We start from the raw sequence: 16455 nt of genomic DNA, 5'->3' as shown, positions 1-16455 counted from the left end.
GGGACCCAGAGACAATGTCAGTGCAGCCCTGCTGAGCCTTCTGGCTACAGCAGGGGAATACTTGAAAAATGAAACTCCTTTAAAAAACACTCTAACAAAAACATCCAAGCACCTCAAAACTCACCATGTAGGGCACAGCAGCACACACCTTAAAAAAAACCCAGCTCCCAGGAGGCAGAGGCAGGAGGATCTTTTTGAGTTCCAGGACAGTCAGGGCTATATAATCCCAGCACTAAGATGACAAAGAGGTTAGGATTGGAAGATCAAGGTCATTCATGGCTCCCCGGTGAGTTTGATGCAAGCATGGTTGTGCATATCTTTAATTGGGAGGCAAAGGCAGGAAGATCTCAGACATTCAGTCTTTAAAAAAAAATTCTGAGGGGCTAGAGAGATGGCTCCTGGGGTTAAGGAGCATTGCTGCTCTTCCAGAGGTCCTGAGTTCATTTCCCAGCAACCACTTGGTAACTCACAGCCATCTATAATGACATCTGGTGCCCTCTTCTGGCGTGAAGGCATACATGGAAGCAGAACACTGTATACATAAATAATAAATAAATAAAAATTCAGCCGGGCATTGGTGGCGCATGCCTTTAATCCCAGCACTGGGGAGGCAGAGGCAGGCGGATCTCTGTGAGTTCAAGACCAGCCTGGTTTACAAGAGCTAGTTCCAGGACAGCCTCCAAGGCCACAGAGAAACCCTGTCTCAAAAAAAAAAAAAGATAAATAAATAAAAAATAAAAATTCTGTCTCCTATATGGAGGACAGAGGGAGATGAGGCTAGCTTCACAGGTCTAGCCTAGACAGGAAGTGGTCAGGACTGCAGTGAGCGCTCTGGAGGGGTGGGGAGAGAGGAAGAGAGGCATAGACTAACTTAAGGCACAAGTGAGCAGGCTCTCTGGATGCAAACATGCCTGTGATCCTAGAACTTCAGAGGTAAAGGCAAGCATCGGGAGGCTCGAGCTGAAGACACTCAGTCACTTGAGACCTTTTTACCACAAAAGAGAACACCCAAGGATGTGGCCAGGCCTGAGGAAAGACTTGTTATAGGCTGGGTGGTCAGTGAAAAATCAGAACAATTTCCTACTTCTGATATCAAAATGGATGGCTGGTCTTTGCTGGAGTACATCCCATGACAACCTGAGATGGCTGTGAGAGAAATGTTCTGACAAGGACGTGGGCATTAGAGTCAGAGACTGAGAAAGGGACTCAGAGGGGCAGCGGGCTGGGTTCACGGAAAGGTGTTATTGGATGAGGAGTCTTCTTCCTGTCTCTCTCCTCTCCTTCTCCCACCCCCCACCCCGTGCTGAGGGTGGAATATGGGGCGTTGATGCTAGGCAAGTGTTCCTGAGACACACCTCCAACTACTGAAAGCATCGTAAAGCCTTTAGTCTTTCTTTGGCTCAACATTGCTTTTGAACATTTATTATCTATTTGTGTGTATGTGTGCATGCAAAGTGGTCAGAGAACAACTTGCAGGAACCAAATTCAGGCCATCAGACTTGATGGGTAGCAAGGAACTTTTATCTGCTAACCATCTCACCAAGCCTATTTTTTAAATGTTTTTTTTTTGGTTTTACGAGACAGGGTTTCTCTGTATTGTTTTGGAGGCTGTCAGTCTAGCCCAGCCTTGAACTCACAGAGATTCGCCTGCCTCTGCCTCCCTAGTGCTGGGATTAAAGGCGTGTGCCACCACCGCCCGGCTTAAATGTATTTTTAATTTAAAGTTTTTATATTTTGTTGGCCTGTGTGTCTGTGTACAACCTGCATGTGGTACCTGAAGAGGGCACTGGATCCTCTGGAACTAGACTTACAGATGGTTGTTGGCTGCTATGTGGGTGCTGGGAATCAAACCCAGGTCCTCGAACAGAGCGGTGTTCTTGACTGTTGAATAACCTTTCCCCTAAAGCCCCATTTTATTACATTATCTATCACAGCATGTGCACACACACAAGCTCCAGTTAGAGATGAATTATGGATGTTTCTGTACTTCTTCAGATGAATTATGGGATTTTCCTCTACTTCTTCTGTATATGTTCTAGAGACCTAACTCAGGTTTTCAGGCTTGGTACCAAGCACCCTGACCTGCTGGGCATTTCTATGCCATCACACTAGTCCTTGTTAGGAGTGATTTTTTGAGATAGGGTCTTATGTAACTCAGGCTAGCCTTGAACTCCATAGGCAGCCAAGAAAGACTTGAACTCCTGGTCCTCCTACCTCTACTCCCAAGTCTTAGGATTATAAAACTGCTCAGTCTCTCTCCTCTCTCTCTTTTGAGAAAGTATTTCTGTAGCTCTGGCTGTTCTGGCACTCTCTGTAGATAAGGCTAGTCTTGTACTCACAGAGATTTGTCAACTTCTGCTTTCCAAGTGCTGGGATTAAAGGCGTGCAGTGCATCACCATGCCTGGTTTATGTACTAATATAAGGAACTACCACAGGCCAGAGGTACATGGTGGAAGCCAAACTTCTCAGGCTACAAGAACCCCCCAGAAACTTGCAGGTCAAGGGATGACACTCACCGGGGGACAGCTGGAAATACCGCCACTGCCGAAGAAGAACTCATCCTTGTGTACAACTATAGAGGTGTGCCTGCCACAGAGAGGGACAGTGAGCCAGAAAGCTTATAACTTCCCCAAGAAAGAGCAAGCAGTATACTGTAGTGAGAGTAGTTTGTGCCCAAAGATGTCAGCGTGGTAGCCAATTTTCTTATATTAACCAGATGAAGACATGAGAAGACATATTCAGTGCCCTTCTAAATCTGGGATGATTGAACTCGAACTGTCCTCACCCCCACCCCAAAATTCAGATGCTCAAGTCCCCTGTCAAAATGGAATAGGACATACACAGAACTTACACACCCTTTGAATCATTTAAGATGACACATAGGATTCTACATGATGTAAATGCCATACAGTTATCACACCCTACTAAGGGAATAATGATAAAAGAGTCTGTACGTTTAGGACAAGCACTTTTACTTTTCAGGACATTTAACATTTTCCTTTTTCCTTCTTCTTTTCTTTTTTTTTTAAGACAGAGTCTTACTATGTAGCCTTGGCGGGCTTGGAGTTCCCCGAACAGACAAGACTGGCCTCTCTCTCAGAGATCTGCCTGCGTCTGCCGCCCCTCTTGGGTGCTGGGATTAAAGGAGTGTGCCACCACTCCCAGCTAACATTCAGACTTTGATGCTGCTTTCAGGAGTGAACGCATGCCCAGGAATGGATGGCGCAGTAGTATACTCATTTTCTGGAACATTTCCAACTTGCAATGAGTGGAACTCGTGGGCAAAGAGGGCAGACAGCATCACAGATCAGGTGTCCTCCCTCTGGGCACTGACAATGGAAGTGGATGACTCTACTGTGGGAAGCATTAATAGAAGGTGATTACCCAGGAGGTGACAGTAGCACCCTCCCTCTAGTTCTGACAAAAAAGTCTCTAGATATGGCCAATATCTTGTGAGGTGGAGGGATAAAAGTAGCTTCATGGAGAACTGCTGTTTTAGGATATGGGAAATTGTGGGTTGGAGAGATGGCTCAGCAGTTAAGAGCACTGATAGTTCTTTCAGAGGATTCAGGTTCTATTCCCAGCACCCACATGGCGCTCACAAGTGTCATGGAATCTGACACTCTCTTTTGGCCTCTTGGGCAGCAAGCACATACATGATACATAGACATACATACACCCAAACACATAAAAATAAAACAAATCTTAAGGAAAAAACCAAAAGGATATGGGAATTAACAACAAGAGTCAGGCTTTGAGCTGGGAGTTGCAGAGACACTGAATCATGTAGTGAGCTGCCCTGGTTCACCAGTGGTTAATATGAAGAGTCCCACTCTGCTTACCAGATGCCTTCCAGTTGTTTCCCTGTGGAGAAAAGGAGAGGTTAAGCCTTTTGGGACAAGACTGAACGCCCCCCATCAGTCTGAGTAAACTTAAGATTCACACAAACTAGGAGAAAACTGTTGGAGGACCTGGAGGACCTTCTAGAAACTCAGCTCTCCTCCATGGCAGTCCTCAGCTTGTGACAAGGATGCATTGTGTTTAGGAAGTTCAGAAGCAATTTTGCTTTGTCAGAAAGCAAATAAAAACACTGGCACATGTTTGTGTCTGTTTTTAATTCTATCTGGGGTTAAATCTACTCTGTCTTCAACTTCTCCATATCATCTACATCAAACCCTTAGTAAAACAAGGAAGGATTGCAGGGCGTTGGTGGTGCACACCTTTAATCCTAGCACTTGGGAGGCAGAGGCAGGCGGACCTCTGTGAGTTCGAGTCCACCCTGGTCTACAGAGTGGGTTCCAGGACAGGCTCCAAAACAATACAGAGAAACCCTGTCTCGAAAAACCAAAAACAACAACAACAACAACAACAACAACAACAACAAAACCCAACAACAACAAAAAACAAACAAACAAAACCAAAACAAGGAAGGATGTTACCTAGTTCTCCATTAAGGCACTAGTCTTAAGAAAACAACGAGCCAAACTAAATGCTGTGTGTGCTAAAAAACACTTTCATTTGTTGCTGGGGACGGAATGAATGCAGGTCTATGAACACACTAAGCACATGCTCTCCCACTGACCTACACTCGGGGCCTATTATCGTATTCTTCTACCTACTAGCTACCTTCAGAAGTCAAGTGGAAAGAGACACAGATAATGAACTAAACACAATGCTATGTTAATAAAGATGAAGAGTGACCTTCAAGAGCTTGATTTCAGCCAAGGAAGGGGCAAGCAGGGGCAGTCCCGGCAAACTGAAGACTGAGGTTTTGTAGGGCAGGAGTGGTGGTGGTGCTATGAGGAGCCAGCAGGCCTGTGGCAAGGCAGGGTGGTCTGCCCTGGGTAAGACAGTATTTTGATCAGATTCACTTTTTTTAAAAAGATTTTTAAAATATTTATTTATTTATTTATTTATTGTGTATACAGCCTTCTGCCTACAGGCCAGCAGAGGGTACTAGATCTCATTCAAGGTGGTTGTGAGCCACCATGTGGTTGCCGGGAATTGAACTTAGGACCTCTGGAAGAACAGTCAGTGCTCTTAACCGCTGAGCCATCTCTCCAGCCCCAGATTCACTTTTTAAAATGCTTTCCATGTATTTACTTAGTGTGTGTATGAACATGCCATGGTATGCATATGGAGGTCAGAGGACAGTTTGCAGGAGTCAATTCTCTGTTTCCCCCACGTAAGCTCTGGGCATCAAACTCAGGCTACCAAGCTAGCCATTAGGCATCTTTATCTACTGAGCTATCTTCTAGTCCAAATATAAGACTAGCATTCTATTTTTATTTTATTTTAGTGCTGGAGATCAAACCTAGGGCTCTGGGTATGCTAGGCAAGCACTCTAACTAAGCCACACCATTAGCCCTATTTAGTTTTGTTTGAAGCAACTTACTATAGCTCAGGCTGGCCTCAAACTAAAAGCAATTCTCCTAGCTCAGATTCTTTTTTTTTTTTTTTTTTGGTTTTTCAAGACAGGGTTTCTCTGTATTGTTTTGGAGACTGTCCTGGAACTCACTCTGTAGACCAGGGTGGTCTCGAACTCACAGAGGTCCGCCTGCCTCTGCCTCCCGAGTGCTGGGATTAAAGGCGTGCGCCACCAACGCCCGGCTTCTAGCTCAGATTCTTGATGCTGAGATTATAGGTATGTGTCACCTGTATCTGTGTCACCTGAACCTAGACCCCTAGCCCCCTCCCCGTGTATATGTGTGTGTGTGTGTGTGTGTGTGTGTGTGGTGGGGGGCAGAGGTTGACATTAGGTATCCCTCTCAATTACTCTCCATCTTCTGTTTTGACAGAATCTCTCAATGAACCTGACATCCCTAATTCAGATCCCTGAGCCAGCCAGAGAACCCCAGGAATCCTGTCTCCACTTCTCCAATGCTGGGTTACAAGTGTGTACCACTTGCTGCTCTCCTAGAGGATTCAAGTTTGGTTCCCAGCACTCATACTGGGTGGTTCATAACCACCTGTAACTCTAGCTCCTGGGGATCCAAAGCCCTCTTCTGGAGTGTGAAGCACCCATACATATACACAACACAGACATACACACTCATATATAAGTAAAAATAAATCTTTCAAAAGATGCTGTGGTAAGGACCAGCAAGATGACTCAGCAAGTAAAGGCACCCAACACCATGCATGATGACCTGAATTCAATTCCTGGGTCATCTGGTAGAAGAAGAGAACCAACTCCTGAAAGTTGTCTTGTGATCCTCCACATGCAGGTACACATGCTCACTAAATGCAATTAAACTAAAAAAAGGAAGAAAGAAACGAGCATGGTGACACATGACTATAACCCAGCATTTGGGAGACAGAGGCAAGAGGATCAAAAGTTCAAAGTCATTCTCAGCTACATAGTGACTGAGGCTAGCCTGGACAATAAATTGCTATTAGAGACATGGCAGAGGTTGAATTGGAGAGGAGTTTAAGAGCAGGTTAGAGGTCATGGAAAAACCCAAGGGAGACAATACACAAAGCACTAGGAGGGACGAGGAAGGCAATGAAGGAGGTTGGCCCACGGGAGAACCTCACTCATTCACCAGGGTTCATATCAGTTCAAAAGAAGGCTTACTGACTGCCAAATGTCACCCTCATTGTTTGCTCCGGACCTGCTCAAGGACAAAAGTCATGTTGCATGAAAGGACAGCAGCATGCTTACACTTCTGTTGTGTTCTGTAAATTATAGAACTTTAAATATGAATCTCATTCTTTTTAAAAATGTTTATTTGTATGGGGGAATGCATAGTCTTGTCCATGCTAAGCAGGGGCTCTACTACTGTATACTCATGGCCTAGGTTTTGATTTTGTTTTTCCTTTTCTAAGACAAGGTCTCATCTATTCTAGGCTGGCCTCTAACTTGCTATGTAGCCAAGGATGACCTTCCGTCCCAGCTTCTGGGATTAAAGACATTTAATGCCATGATTGGTTTATGCGACACTAGGGAGCAAGCCCAGGTTCTGTGCATGCTAAGCAAGCACTTTGCTAGTGGAGTCACATGTTCTTAATGCTACAGCGTACACTTACTATCATTTTGAAAAGATGAATAAGACCCACATTGGAGTCAGGTGGTGGCGCATGCCTTTAATCCCAGCGCTCTGGAGGCACTGGCAGATGGATTTCTGAGTTTGAGGGCAGCCCTGGTCTACAGAGTGAGTTCCAGGAGAGCCAGACCCATGTTTTTTTGTTTTGTTTTTGGTTTTTTTGAGACAGAGTTTTTCTGTGGCTTTGGAGGCTGTCCTGGAACTTGCTTTGTAGACCAGGCTGGTCCCAAACTCACAGAGATCCGCCTGCCTCTGCCTCTTGAGTGCTGGGATTAAAGTCGTGCACCACCAGCGCCCGGCCAGACCTATGTATAAAAAGATAAGGCAAGATGTGAAGTTTGCTGGTGATGCTCAGGTAGAAATGGAAGGCTCGCTCTGGTGGAGTCTATCCTTGGGAAGAAAAGAACGAGGACTATGGCCTTGGTAAGATGGCAGGCATGGGAAAGAGCAGCTGAACTGAGTTTTAATTCTTTAGGCAAGATTAGGATGGGAGAAGGTAGGATGGGGGAGTATGAGCTTGGAAAGTAGGGCACAAAGCCCTTTGAGGACATGAATTAGACTCAATAGATATTAGCACAGAGCGGATTATTTCCCACTGGGATTTCCTCAGCAAGCTGGAGAGTCGGGAGTCACATGACTGTGTGTCGCTAAGCTTATTGGCACACACAGTACACTCATTCGGAGGCCTATGGAGTATGGATGTGGGAAACAGAAGACATTGGAGTCACTCCTGGATGACAGGTGCGGGGCAAGGTGTGCAACTGTCAGCCTTCACTGTCCAGGAGTAAAGAGGTCCATAAAGTCTTGGAGTGAGCACCCCACCTGCTCCCATCCACGGAGCTAGAAGGAGTGTGAACACAGACAGGACCACCAGCTGCAGATGCCCATGCGCGAGTGAAGTGGATGGCCAAGTGATGGAGCTCTCAAGCCACGCCTCTTTGCAGGTGGCATCTTGTCCCAGTTTGGTAGGAAACGGAAAGATATAGCTTTATGGTATAGATCAAGTACAGCCCCTGTTCACTTCACACAGTCCTTCCCTAGCAACAGAATATTTTAACTGGCACTTCGCCAACAAGGAGATGCTTCTGTGTCAATTGGGAAACGCTGCTTATTTTCTGGGAAAAAGTAAAAGGAAGTGTGTATAACACAGCCCTCTGCCATCACTATTAAGAGAAATGCCTATTAGCAGAAGGGTTTACCCTCCTTGTCTGAGGGGAGAGAAGGGGTGCCAGGAAATTACCACAAAAGACCTGGGGGCAAAGCTCAGTGGTAGAGAATTTGCCCTAACCCACACACAAGGCACTGAGTTCTAACCCGTGCACCATAAAGTAATAAGTAAAAATTTCAAAGGTAGGCATAAAACACTTAACAGGCAGGGTGGTAGTGGCATACGTCTTTAAGTCTTTAATCCCAGTACTCAGAGGCAGGTGGATCTCTGGGAGTTCGAGGCCAGCCTGGTCTACAGTGAGTTCCAGGACAGCCAAGGCTGTTACACAGAGAAACCCTGTCTTGAAAAAAATAAAAGTTTATTATGGGGCTGGAGAGATGGCTCAGGGGTTCAGAGCACTGCTCTTCCAGAGGACCCAGGTTCAATTTCCAGCACCCACATGGCAGCTCACAGCTGTCTGTAATCCAGTTCCAGGGGACTTGACACTCTCACACAGACAAACACACAGGCAAAACACCAATGCACATAAAAATAAATAAATCTTAAAGACAAAACCAAGCAAAACACTCAACAGTGTAGTACAGATTCTTCAGAGTCAGTGCAGGATTTTTTTCTAGTGTAAAAATAGTCAGATGCGAAAATACATACATGTAATCTTAACACTTGGAAAGCTGAGGCACAAAGACTGTGGGACCAGCCTGAGGAACAGGATATGTAAGCCAAATAAACCCTTTCCTCCCCAAGTTGCTTTGGTCATGGCAGTGTTCACCACAGCAACAGTAACCCGAACTAGAACACTATTTTTTTTTCTCTTAACAGAACTGGACTTTGCTGTAGAATCCAACATAGGAAGTCTGGGGCTATCAGGCTGTGTTAAATATGAGGTGGCTGCAGACATTAAGCAGGAGTATGCAGAACTACAAGCTACATTCATTTGCGTTTGCATAATAAAGATGTAGGATCACTATTCCCTCATTCCTTCAGTGGCCATAAAATAGTGAGCACACAATGAACAATACCAACAAAAACAAAGCACAATAGATTGCATTAAAGCATAAGAGAAAAACAAAACCCTCTCTGATTTGAAAATTCTAGTTAATCTCCAAGTCTGAGTCATTCCTATAATCAATACTGGGAAAGAGGGTATAGTTCAGTGAGGCCTTGGTTTCCTGCCCAGCGCCACCCATGTGGGTGCTCCAATCCCTTAGAAGCCCCCACTCTCGGCAGTCATTGGCGGTGCTCTGAGGAGTGGGGTGAGTGCCTCCAGAAGCTGCAGACCCTTGCTGAGAAGACTCAAGTAGCTGCTGCATTTACCCTGGCATGCAACAGTCATCTCTTTAATATGGTCATTTAATTTTATACATGCATGCACATTACTTCTCAAGAAATTAACACCTGGAGTAAAGAGGCCCTATTGCATTGTTCTAGGATCTAAAAATATAAAGACCCAAATATTTACTTCTGTCAAGATGAATGCAGATACAGTGGCTTTTTTTTAAACCTATTGTCTCATACATGCTAGCCAAGCACTTTACCACACAATTTCCCAAAACTGTAACTTGAGAACAGTTTGATGAGCTTCTAGGAAAAAAAAAAACTATTAGGAATGCATATAAAACTTTTTGTTGTTGTTGTTGTTTTTTTTTTTTTCCGAGACAGGGTTTCTCTGTGGCTTTGGAGGCTGTCCTGGAACTAGCTCTAGTAGACCAGGCTGGTCTCGAACTCACAGAGATCCATCTGCCTCTGCCTCCCGAGTGTTGGGATTAAAGGCGCATGCCACCAGTGCCCGGCCTGCATATAAAACTTTGAGTCAGAAAAGAAACATGAAACACCTGTTAGCCTAGTTAAAAAAAAACATTTTCAGGGTTGGGGAGATGGCTCAGTGGTAAAGGTGTTGAGCATACAAGCCTGAGGACCTGCGGCAGTACTATGGGGGTTCAAAATCAGCCTAAGCTACCTTAATCCCTCGCACCTCCAAAGCCTCTGCACTTATCTCTACATGCCTTTTCACAAAAAGAGGTCTGGAAAATAAAGAGTAGCTAAAATTATTAAGAAGAGCTGAAGGACAATTTTAAAAGCTAATTATATTAGCCAAATAGTGATATGGGGAGAAAAGGCAAAATTAAGCTGTCTGCTCAATTAGAATGCCAAGGACAACGATGGCAAGTGAGGTACCGCAGAACACACACACTTTCACGGGAGGCACGAGTCCTCAAAACGGGGCAGGATGGGGCCAAGTTTAGTCCCCAGCCCCCATATCAGGCAGTTCACAACTGCCTGAAACTCTAGTTTTGGGGGATTCAATGCCCCCTTCTGGCTTCAATGGGCACCAGCACACAGTGCATACATTAGAACTCAAGCTTGCATGCTTGTATAACTAGAGTTACTACTACACTACTTCCCCAGCCCAGAAAAGTGTTTGTTGGTGGTGGTGTGTGTGTTTGTTTTTTTGTTTTCTTGAGGCAGGATTTCTCTGTGTAGCCCTAGCTGTCTTGGAACTCACTTTGTAGACCAGGCTGGCTTTGAACTGATGGAGGTATAACAGGTATGAGACACCAGCACTTGCTGTGTTGTTTTTTTTTTTTTTTTTTTCGAGACAGGGTTTCTCTGTAGCTTTGGAGGCTGTCCTGGAACTCACTCTGTAGATCAGGCTGGCCTCGAACTCACAGAGATCTGCCTGCCTCTGCCTCCCGAGTGCTGGGATTAAAGGCGTGCGCCACCAACGCCCGGCGCTGTGTTTGTTTTTTAAGTTTTACTTATTGCTGAAGTATACTCTCACATGTGGTATATAGGCACACATAAATAAAACTAAAATAATAATAATAATAATAGGACAGAATAGCCAGACAGTGGTGGCGCACGCCTTTAATCCCAGCACTCACTCATGAGGCAGAGGCAGGTGGATCTCTGTGAGTTTGAGGTCAGCCTAACCTACAGAGTGAATTCCAGAGTATCTAGGGCTATGCAGAGAAACTCTGTCCTTGAAAAACAAAAAACAAAAACAACAACAAAAGGGCAGGATAATTTGGTGAAGTCTAAATAAATCTGTGTTATTTAAGCCAATCATGAGCTGGGACAGAATTGGATAAGGTCTTGAAGTTATTATTATTATTTTTAAAGAGTTATTTATTATGTATACAGTTTTCTACCTGCATCCATGCAAGCCATATGAGATTACTAATCTCATTACAGACGGTTGTGAGCTACCATGTGGTTGCTGGGAATTGAACTCAGAACCTCTGGAAAGTAGTGAGTGCTCTTAACCTCTGAGCCATCTCTCCAGCCCTGAAGTTATTATTTCTAAAAGTAACTTTATTATCATTTATGCGTACAAGTGTACACACGTGGAGGTCAGAGGGGTGTCAGATCCCTGGAGCTGGAGTTACAGGCAGTTGTGAGTTCGCTGAAATGGGTGCTGGGAACAGGTCCTCTGCAAGAACGGTATGTGCTCTTAACCACTGAGCCATCTCTGCAGCCGGTGGATAAGATCTTACAATAGAAAACTTACATGACCAAAGTGTGACATGAGTTTGCTTTGGGATGGGCACAAGGCTAGAAGAGTAGCACACACACAGAGTCAGTCTTGAGATGTCTGTCCAAGGACACCTTTGGACCTTTGAACAAGGAACCCACTTTACATCAGTCATAATGCAACATTACCTTGGACAGCTGGCATTAGCAAAATGGTGGTGAAATAAGATGTGCCTGTAACCCAGCTCTGCCACCAACTGCGGTGTGACTTGAGGCAAATATCACGACCTATTTCACAGAGGTGTGATAAGGATTCTAGTATATGCAACTCAGGAAAAGGGGTAGAGGGTTGGCAAGTTCTCATCTACTCTGCTATATTCTTTTAGAATTCTTTAAAAATTAAGTAAACACTTACTTCTGTGTGTGTATGCATGGGTGCAGAATGTTGCACATGTGGTGGTGAGAAGCAACTTGCTGGAGTTGGTTCTCTCCTTAAGTTTTAGGACCAAAGGCAGTTTGTCAGGCTTGGGGACAGTGCCTTAATCTGATGGTCCACACATTTTTTTTAAAGTTTATTTAGGGATGAGAAATCAATATATGGAACTAACTGAATTAGGGTATATCCAACTTTAAGGTTGGTGGTACCTGAAAGGGAAGAACAGAAAGTGCCTATTTCCACTTTTTTTTTAAAGGGGGGGTTATTTTTGCTTTTGTAAAAAGTATTTGTGTGTATATGTGTGTGTGTGTGTGTGTGTGTGTCGTGCAAGCATGAGTATATGTGTGTACAAGTGCCCACAGAGGCCAGAAGAGGGTGTCAAATCACCCTGAATTATGGGTGTAGTAGTGGTTGTGAGTGCTAGATGTGGGTGCTGGGAACTGAACTCCAGTTCTCTGTAAGAGCAGCAAGCACTGTTAACCGTTGAGCCATTTCTCCAGCCCTTTGGTTTGCTTACTGATTGATTGGTTTGTGTGTGTCTAGTTGTGTGTACTTACACTACGTGCTTACAAAGGCTAGAAGAGGGTGTCTGGTCCCCTGAACCTGGAGTTACACAGCTGTTGGTGGGAACTGAATCCACACTCACTGCAAGAGCAGCAAGTGTTCATAAGTGTGGAGCCTACTCTACAGTTGATTCATTTTATTTTAGTTTTGATTTTTGAGGCAGAATTTCTCTTCATAGGCCAGGCTGTTCTGGAATTTGCTATATAGACCAACCCAGTCTCGAACTCACAAAGACTCACCTGCTTCTGCCTTCCAAGTGCTGGGATTAAAGGCTTTCACCACTATGACCAACATCCAGCAGTTTATTTTCAAAGAAGAATTTACTGAGTACAACTAGAGCACCGTCTGAGCACACATTTAATCCCAGCTCTCAGGAGGCAGAGGCAGAGGCAGAGGCAGAGGCAGAGGCAGGCAGATCTCAGAGAGGGACAGCCTGCTCTATAAAGCAATAAAAAAAAACCAGTAACAACAACTCACTGCTTCTAGACCCTGTGTTTGCTTCTCAGAGACAGGTCCTTACTCTGTAGCCCCAGCTGGCCTCAAACTTGTACTAATCCTCCTGCCTCAGAGTGCTATGACTGTTCCTAAATGTTTTAAGCTCTAGAAAATAATGACTATGATTTTTGCTAACTCTTTCTTCATTCTGTAAAAGGGAATAAAACAATACAGGAAAAGGGAAAATTAAATTTGTGGCAAGGCTATAACCTTTGATGTGCCAAATTAGTGAAGTTTCATGTGTGGCTGATGTCTTCTAAAGCATCACATCTATTTAAAAGGACAGGGGTGCTAGGGATGTAGCTCAGTATACGCTTGCCCAGTATACTCGAAGTGCCTGGGTTCAAGTCCCAAAGGTTAAGGGTGTCGAGTCTATTACTTCACCTGCTTATGTACTTCCCCCTTTACAACCACACTCCACAGAGGCATTTTTCAGCCTCTCCACAGCCAGGCTTTCCTACTCTAGATCTTTGCTGGTCAATCCTTTTATTTAAAGTAATCTAACTTCCTCATCACCTTCCATGGATGGTTGCTTCTTTCTCATCCTATATTTTCAGCTTAAAAATCATAGCTTCTGAAACACTTATTTAAAATTGAGTTCATATTATTTTCTATCTTGGTATTCAGCACAGATCAGAATTTCTATCTATCTATCTATCTATCTATCTATCTATCTATCTATCTCACACTAACCAGCTCTACAATTGCAAACATTTCTGTTGGTTCTACACACTTCTGTTAAACATTAATACATTAAACATCAGCATATGCTAAGCCCTTCCTTCAATATTTGCTTAATGAATGAAACAACAATCTCTAGTGTCTCTTTCAGCTAAAAATAATAGTTCTTTTGGTATTAGGACAAAAGGATAGCCAGTATAAGGGGGAAGTCTAGGAGACAAACAATGCCTTCCTATGATAAAACTAAACAAATGGCTGCAGTCCAAAGTTTAGCTAGAACCTGACTGATATAATCTACTAACAATTCAAATGTCCTCCAGTCAGTAGACTGGGACCTTGCTTTCAGATTCGCCTTACTTTCTTTTTAGGTGTGCTGGAGACTGAACTCAGGCCTTCTGCATGTTAGGTAAGGCCTCTACCACTGAGTCATACCTGGACCCTAAGCCCTGCCAACAACCCATGACCTGGGTCCAAATCACTAACAATGGACTCGGTTGGCTACACAATGAAAAACTCATTAAAAATACAGATTTCCCAAAATCCTGGTTTAGTGTTTGTGAAGCATGGCTCTATGATTTATGCATTTAAAGTTTACAGATGTGTACAGGTATTTAAACAGTAAGTAAAGCTTAGGGTAAAGTTTCCTTTTCACTCTGTGTTGGCTTCCATAAGCTTCTGGTCACCAGTTTCTTTGGTAGAGGAACTGTTTTAACCTCATCTCTGTCTCTGTTTTCTTTCTTTTTTTTAACACTATGTAGGACTAGGCTATGTAGCCTACGTTACTGGTCTCGAACCCACAGCCCTCTTGCCTCAGCCTCCTTAGTACTAGGATTACAGGTGTGTTTCACTCAAGGCCTGAGTTCCAGCACATTTAAGAAGAAATAAGGCAAATCTGAAAGCACAATGTCCCAGACTTCTTTAGTGATTGGGGGATATTAGAGTTGTTTAGTAGATTATATCAGTTAGGCTCTATCTAGCTAAATATTGGCTCTAACAGTTTTCCCTTTTTTCAATTCCATTTGACAAAGTATATTGGAAATAAACACATCTGTTTTTTGTTTCAGGACTAGAGATCAATCCCAGGGCTTGAAGCACGCCAAGCAAGAACTCTACCAGCGAGTGAGCTGTGTACTTAGGTGTGTTTTTAACAAACATTCTAGATGACTCTGGTGTGAAGCCAAATTTAGAAACCACTCATTGGCCCAGGGCTGAAGGATTAAGCTCAACTCAGTGACACATCACAAATGGATGTCCTCAAAAGTTGCCTAGCTTCCTTGACCTCTGCCCCTTGTCCTCCCTGAGAAGAACGAAGCTTTTCGCTGGGAATACTAGCTATTCAAATGAACGATACAAAACTATGTCATTTTCAATCCCCGAAATCCTTTCCTGTCCGTCATTACCTGAAATGACAAGCCTGACAAGTCCTATATGACACAGACATTTTGGTATCTGGCTTGAAACGAAGTTGGACCTACACTCTTAGTATTAAGACATTCGAACTGAGCACAAACGAAATACCTCCCTTTACTAATCCTGATACACCATGCCGGCCTCCCCAGAGTTACTTTTTTCACCATCTGGTCAAAAGCAATGAACTCTTGAGCGAAGACTGGATTGTCGGACAGAATGTGATTAGTTTCGAGTTCTGCTTCAGGCTGACTTAACCCGACCTAAACTGGAACAGGCGAGGGCTAGGGCCCTCTGCCGCTCGAGCGCTCCCTTCCCATCCACTCCAAGGACTGCTGAGGGAGTCTCCGCTTGGCGCGGAGGGCAGCGACTCCGAGGGCCACCAGAGAATCTCCTCTGCAGTGCTGCTTCCACCACCAGGGACACGCGCGGGAGGCAACCCCACTTTCTCGACTTTGAGCCAAAGAAGGAGTGTAGACGGGGTTCCCCAAGAAGCCAGGGAACCCGCCAAGATCAGTCGGCTTACCCTAGAGCCTAGCTGAAGGGCTTGCTCCCAGACAGAGTCCTGCAAGGAGAGCGTGTGTGTCTCCTTGGATTCCATCAAGAAGCTGGAAAAGGGGCTCAGGGGACCCCACTCCACTCACCCGTGGGCCCCCCTTCCCGTCCTGGCAGGGCGCTGGGAGCGACCACCTGCCTTCTTCCCACTGATCCCAGTCCCCTCACCCAGCATGATGGGGCTGAGCCGCCGGGCCAAGCCCTTGGACAGGTCGTACACGTAGAGCTTCACCGGATAGAGATTTGGCGGCTCCATCAGGACCCGTGGCTGCGGCCACGATGGCCCTCGGGCACCCGGCAGCGGCTTGGACCTTCCGGTTCCCGACCGGGGTGGGGAGAGGAGGGAGCGGGGGACCGAGCCCGGGCCCGGCCTGAGGGCGGGGGAGAGGCGGCCCTGCGCTACTCGCGCCCCCGCGCCCGCAACCAGCAACGACTACTGTGAGGTGACAGAGAGATCGCGGAGACTCCGCACGGAACCGGGAGCGGGGGCGGGGACGCACTTGGCGCATGTGCGTTCGGCGCTGACGGGCTGCGGGGGCGGGGCTTCAAAGGAGGGGCGGGGCTTTCCCTGCCCGCGTGCGATCCAGTTCAGGAACAGGGGTGGAAGTCCGGGATGGGCATGGGCGTGTCC

At 45.3% G+C, this 16455-nt stretch overlaps 1 protein-coding gene and 1 long non-coding RNA gene across 6 annotated transcripts in view; one reads left to right on the top strand and one right to left on the bottom strand.

The window, feature by feature from the left end:
* Nucleotides 1-5950, top strand: part of LOC121142585 — a 22933-nt gene extending 16983 nt beyond the window's left edge. Inside the window, exons 2-3 of the long non-coding RNA XR_005879602.1 lie at nt 3032-3377; nt 5800-5950. This is a non-coding gene — a long non-coding RNA (uncharacterized LOC121142585). The remainder of the gene's footprint in view (nt 1-3031; nt 3378-5799) is intronic.
* Desi1 (desumoylating isopeptidase 1) overlaps nt 1-16381 on the bottom strand; it is a 26898-nt gene extending 10517 nt beyond the window's left edge. For 2 of the 5 annotated variants that reach the window (XM_005067026.4, XM_040752735.1), the window contains exons 1-3: nt 15993-16230; nt 3844-3865; nt 2518-2587 (exon numbers count right to left, since the gene is read on the bottom strand). In XM_005067026.4, the coding sequence (XP_005067083.1) occupies nt 2518-2587; nt 3844-3865; nt 15993-16080 (180 nt within the window). In that variant the 5' untranslated portion in view covers nt 16081-16230. Of the gene's footprint in view, nt 1-2517; nt 2588-3843; nt 3866-15992 lie in introns of all 5 variants that reach the window. The other 3 variants (XM_040752731.1, XM_040752733.1, XM_040752734.1) reach the window with 3 other exon arrangements.
* Between the last annotated feature and the right edge of the window lie 74 nt (nt 16382-16455).

Source organism: Mesocricetus auratus, unplaced genomic scaffold (assembly GCF_017639785.1).
Source record: "Mesocricetus auratus isolate SY011 unplaced genomic scaffold, BCM_Maur_2.0 Super-Scaffold_100010, whole genome shotgun sequence".
Classification (NCBI taxonomy): Eukaryota; Metazoa; Chordata; class Mammalia; order Rodentia; family Cricetidae; genus Mesocricetus; species Mesocricetus auratus.
The sequence above is the reverse complement of the archived record's forward strand: the minus strand, read 5'-3'. Positions and strand labels throughout refer to the sequence as shown.